Genomic DNA, 5,724 nt, shown 5'->3' with positions numbered 1-5,724 from the left:
ATCCCTCTAAAACCTTCGACCTGCAACAACTCAGATGACCACCCCACTCCCTCCCATTGACCTGCACCCGTCATGTTTTGGACTCGCTCCTGTCAGCTATCGTCGGTTGCCGCTCGGCCTCGCAGTGCCTGGCGATGCTCATGCAAGCCCCGCTTTCGGCCTCACGCTAAGGGAAAAAGGTGTCTGACGCACATTTCTTATTCTCCCGGATACTTGATGATTAGCAAATGCGAAAAAGTATATGGTACATTGTGAGAAGTCGTAGCAAAATTTGTGAAGTGCATCAAATCTAATATGCATAGTTTTTATTTTGCGAATATTTTTGTATGTGTACCGGCTACCATAATCCCTTGCCTATTTCCATTATTTTTCTTAGCACACGAAAAGTCACATTCATTCTTATAAATTTATTTCAAATTTTTGTTGTAAAACTTTGAGGTATATACTCTCACAAACACAACTCACTCTGGATAATATCCCATAAGCTCTAAATCACTGGTGTTTTCTTTTTTAGCCAAACAGCTCAAATTATTCCATTTTCAACTCAACCCAAAGCATTTCACTATCACATTTCACAAAGCCACAAATTCCAAAAGTCCAAAATACCAAATCCACAAAGGGAGAAAACAAATCCTTCCATTCCATCCATCACCCTTTCCCCTCATCCCACGTTCTCTAGCCTCCATCACGAGCCTACGCAGCTACCCCTACTGTACTAGAGTAGTAGCACTACCACCAGTCGTATCAAAACCACCACTGGGCGCACACACACACACACCACTGCGTCCCCTGCCGCGGCACCGGTACTGGATCTCGCTCGCAGACCCGCACGCGCATCCCCCTCCCTCCCTCCCTCCCTCCACCGCCCGCGCCACATCCCCGGTGAATGCCACCGCCCCCGCCCGCCGCCGACGCCCACTGAGCGAGCCGCGGCCAATGGCGCGCTCCCGCCGCCCCCGCACGCCGCAGGCCAAGTCCCCGCCTCCCAGATCGAGGGAGCCGGCCGCGGCGTCCCCGGGCCCCGCGGCCTCCCGCCCCCGCCCCCGCCGCCGGCTGCGCGTGCAGAGCCCCTCCCTGGCGGCGTCCGCGCGCCGCGTGGCGGCCGCGCCGCCCGCCACCCCGCCGCTTCGCTGGCCCGGGGACGCCGTCGCGCGTGTCGGCGCGGGGGCCGTCTCCGTGAGGAAGATCGCCGCGGCGCTCTGGCGGGTCCACCCGCCGCAGGCGCCGCCGAGGGAGGTCCCCGAGGAACCGCGGCGACGGCCCGAGGTAGGGGTTTGTCTCCCAGATCAGCGTGGATCTTCTTCCCCCGTTGTCTCGTGCGTCTGTGCTGCTGTGGCGTTCTAGGGTTTCGTTGTGGCCATCCTCTGGTGGAATGCAACCAGCGACGAACTAGTTAGAATTTGGGTCGTTTGGCGCTCTGTCATCCTTTTTCTTCAAGTTTTTGAGCTGATTGTTCTGAAAGCTAGGTATCTCCGCATCCGATGGGTGAAGGGAATCGGGTGTGATGGGTGCGAATTTTGTCACAATGTTGCTGTCTCGGCACATTGCGTCGCCGATTCGAGGGACGAAGGGACCGTGTTGCCGCTGAACATTTTTAGTTGGAGGTGGAATTTGACTATCTAGCATAAATGTTGCTTATTGCGTCATAATGTGTAGCGAGCTGTGCATCTACTTCGCTGGGTAAATTTTGGTATTTAGGGAGAGATAGCAGGGTCCATGTTGATCCTATTTTTTGATCATTGCCGTCCTAGATTGCTTAGTGTTCGCTGTATCTCCATTAATCGGGCCCAGGGATGTCACATCTCCATGTTTCCATTATTATCTACCCTCTAATCAGGGTCCTTGTGGTCCCTATATATTGCTGTTAGTGTTACTATCTGTAATGGTGACCATCCAATGGATGGCTTTGACCATTTTTTTCTCCACTTGACATGTAGATTTTGTAATATGCTATTAATATGTGGTTTTGAAGTATTGGTGGTGAGCTAACAGAAATAATTTGCAGCCTAACCCGAAGCCTCTGCATACACCGGATCGGTGCAATTACTACAAAGCTGTCCTGGAAGGCAGGTCAGGAAGAAAGCCTCTTGGCAACGGCAGCATTCATGAGGTATATTCCTTGTTCACGAATTACTACTTAAAGAGTACAGTTCACCATTTTCTTTTCTTATCTTGTTTTATTAATGAGAATGATTTTGATCCTAAATTAGGTGGGAGCTTACTCTCCATCACCTCGAATCGAAATGGAGGTGGCAACCAAGTGGGACCGTCGTTGCTTGAACACGTCGAGGGATGCTGACTGTGATTCCTTTGATCGTTATCCAGTGAGTGCTGATGCAGAAATCTCTGCACTAAGAGCAGAGCTTATGCAGGCTCACAACAGGATTCATGAGCTTGAAGCTGAGAGTCGGTCTGCAAAGAAGAAGCTTGATCACATGTTAAGGAGCCTTTCTGAGGAAAAGGCTTCCTGGAAGAGCAGGGAGCATGACAAGGTTCGAGACATCTTTGATGGTGTTAAAGAGAGTCTGAACCGGGAGAGGAAGAACCGCCAAAGGGCAGAAATTATGAATTCCAAGTTGGCCACTGAGGTATCCGAGTTGAAGTTGGTGGCAAAGCGATACTTGCAAGATTATGAAAAGGAGAGGAAGGCCAGGGAGCTTATGGAGGAGGTGTGTGATGAATTAGCAAAGGAGATTGCGGAAGACAAAGCTGAGGTTGAGGCTCTGAAGAGTGAATCTATGAAGATGAGAGATGAGCTGGAGGAAGAAAGGAAGATGCTGCAGATGGCGGAGGTTTGGCGCGAAGAGAGGGTTCAGATGAAGCTCGTTGATGCAAAGCTGACACTGGACAGCAAGTATTCACAGCTGAGCGACCTTCAGTCTGAGGTTGAGGCTTTCCTCAGTTCCCACGGAGGCAATACTGCAGATAAAAGAGATGCAGAAAGGCTAAGGGAAGCAATTTGCTCGATGAAGTTTCATGATATTAAGGAGTTCTCTTATAAACCGCCACCTGCTTCAGAGGACATTTTTGCTGTATTTGAGGAGCTCAGACAGAGGGAAGACACTGACGAGAAGGAGATTGGGCAGTGTAATGGAGATATCCCCATAGGTCATGCAACAAAGATCCACACAGTTAGTCCTGAAACTGACATCTTCCTGGAAAAACCATCAAAGAGGTATCCCCATCAACCCTGTGCCAGAAATGAAGATGAAGATGACAGTGGATGGGAGACTGTCAGCCATGTTGATGAGCACGGCTCGAGCAACTCACCAGGTGGGAGTGAACCATCAGTGAACGGCTTCTGTGGAGGAAACGGCGCATCGGTGAGTGGAACAGACTGCGACGACAATTCTGAAAACTGCAGGTCCATTAGCGGTATCAGCGAAGTATGTTCGACCACAGCAGAGAAGTACCGGAAGAGAGGGCCTTCTTTCGCCAGGCTCTGGAGATCGTCAAACAACGACAATGGTCGCAAGAAAACTGGATCAGAGTTACTGAACGGGATGCTCTCCAGTGGCAGAAACTCCGCCCTTTCGCCCACTCTCAAGGGCAGCGAGGTGTGCACGGTTTCGCCGAGCGTGGGCGAGTGGAGCCCGGAGCTGGTGAACCCTCACGTGGTGCGCGCGATGAAAGGTCGCATCGAATGGCCCCAGGGCGCGAAGAAGCAGAGCCTGAAGTCCAAGCCTCTGGATTCGAGATTCGACGGCCGCAAGGTCCAGCTGCGCCAAGCGTTGAAGCAGAAGATATAGGATGGCCCGGCCACACGCTGTATCCAATTTCTGAATATAGGACGATCTTGCCTTGTAAGGGTGCCTGGTCTGTAAGAAGAAACCACCTGTAGCATTGGTCCCTGAAACGGCTGTACCTAATTGATGTTCTGATAGCCCTTAGCTCGAATAGAAAATTTCACGACGCCCTTGTAATCAAATGTAGTATCAGTAGTATTTTTCAATCAAATGCAGTACTTAGGCATGTCTTTAGACGCTTGATTGGTGGCTGTTTCTGTCTGTTTCTTGTCCTGGTGATGATGTATGTTTCTTGAGCTGGACCGAAACTTTGCGTAGGAACTGGAGGTGCTGTGACCAAACTGATTTGAGAGGTCATCTGCTGTAGAGGAGCTTCGCATTTATAGAGAAGTTTGCGTGTGCTCATCTGGATGCTGGAGCTATCTTGTGTGAAAGTGTGAAACTCGCCATCTGCACCCTTGGGCTAGGAGTAGTATTCGGTTTTGCTAAATCTCAGGTGCCTAAACTTATTTGTGGCGTCAGTCAGTTTTCTCTGCCAAAGCTGCCGGAGGTGTTCATCTGGGCGATGCTCATGGCGATGGGGGAGGCAGGTTGTTACGGCTAGGCGCCACAGGGTAGGAGGAACCGTCACAGGGAAGGAGGAAGAAGATGAACAGATGGTGGCGTGCTCCTGACCGTGGATTCCCATTATCTGATGACAAGAAACAAAAGTGACTGACGCGTATCGTTCTACAGATACCTCACGTATAGGTGCTCCCTGGAGTATCTGTGTAAAAATGATAAGATCTCTCTACTCTGCTCATCGGCACTGCATTTGCCGGTGCTCCTGAGAGCATCTCCAGCCGTTCGGTCTTCCAGGTTTAAGGCATGGTACTTGCAATTTGAATTTGTTGCACCAATTATACTGTAGGGGGTTCCCTTACAGTGTTTCTACCAAAAAAAAGGGCGCCGAAAAACTGCGGCCTGGGGGCGAGCCGGCGCTAGTTCGGTCCCTGTGGTCGGCTTAGCTCCCAGTCACGTCCCCAGCCGCCGTCCCCCAGCCACGGCAAATTCAAACATAGTCATTCCCGCGCCCAAAATAAACGCAACAATCCGGTGATCAAGCGGCCAATAGATCGGCGGTCGGATTAAAAGTTCGGCGTACAAAAAGCAGAAAAGGGCGGAAGCGCGCATCAAGCGTCGAGGTCGGCCTCCGGCGTCGACGGAGTCGGCGTGCGCGGGCTTGACGGGGCCTATGTGCTTGGCGGCGTGGCTTCTGTGCTGCGGCCAGTCTCGGCGGCATCAGCGATCGGGCTTGCCGGCGGCGTCGGCGTGTGCGTGGGCGTGGGTGTCGTGGGCGTAGGCGTCGTCGTCGAGGGAAGCTGGTCCAGGATGAGGCCAACATGCGCCCTATCCCACGCCTTGACCGCCTCGTCGGTGCTCTGGAGCATGTCCGCCCCGCCCAGCAGGAAAGCCAGGTCGGTGTTCCTCTTCTTCGCGGCGACGTTGGTCCGGAGTAGGTCGAGCTTGACGGCGCTGGTTGACATCAACGCCGACCACCGCGCCTCGGTCTTCTCTTCACGAAGGGCGGCCCGGACCTGTGCGTCGGCGAGGCAGTGCTCGATGGACTCTTGCACGCGAGTTGTGGCCGCGTCGGCGTGTTTCCCCTTCTTGGCACCTTTGTTACCGTCCGGCCGCCCATCTGACGCGCCCGGAGTCAGCGCGTCAGGCTTGTAGGTCTCCTTGGCCTTCTCGAGAGTGCGCCGGACTTCCTCCCACTTGTCGCACTTGTCAATGCGCTTGTAGACGTGGAGGTACTTGAACTCGGCGTCGTTGTTGCCCTGCCTATACATGCCGAACATACACATGAACTGCGCGGGGACGAACAAACAGTTGGCGGGTGCACGGCGAAAAGAGGCGGGAGACCGGCGTGGCATACCTGATACTCAATGCTGGCGCCGCTCTTCGGGCGACCGACGACCTCCTCGACGACCCCATG

The 5,724-nt window shown here is 53.0% G+C and overlaps 1 protein-coding gene across 1 annotated transcript; it reads left to right on the top strand.

Moving 5' to 3' along the window:
• Positions 1–1,119: 1,119 nt before the first annotated feature.
• On the top strand, positions 1,120–4,025 carry LOC119348846. The gene is made up of 3 exons (XM_037616835.1): positions 1,120–1,266; positions 2,006–2,110; positions 2,211–4,025. The coding sequence occupies exon 3, from the start codon at positions 2,244–2,246 to the stop codon at positions 3,747–3,749; it is 1,506 nt and encodes a 501-aa protein (XP_037472732.1). The 5' UTR covers positions 1,120–1,266; positions 2,006–2,110; positions 2,211–2,243; the 3' UTR covers positions 3,750–4,025.
• The last annotated feature ends 1,699 nt before the right edge of the window (positions 4,026–5,724 follow it).

The sequence above is a fragment of the Triticum dicoccoides genome, chromosome 1B (assembly GCF_002162155.2).
Source record: "Triticum dicoccoides isolate Atlit2015 ecotype Zavitan chromosome 1B, WEW_v2.0, whole genome shotgun sequence".
Lineage (NCBI taxonomy): Eukaryota > Viridiplantae > Streptophyta > Magnoliopsida > Poales > Poaceae > Triticum > Triticum dicoccoides.
This window is presented reverse-complemented; position numbering and strand designations above follow the sequence as displayed.

Coding starts and splice junctions, on each gene's coding strand:
- LOC119348846 (XM_037616835.1), top strand. CDS start 2,244: ATGGAGGTGGCAACCAAGTGGGACCGTCGTTGCTTGAACACGTCGAGG.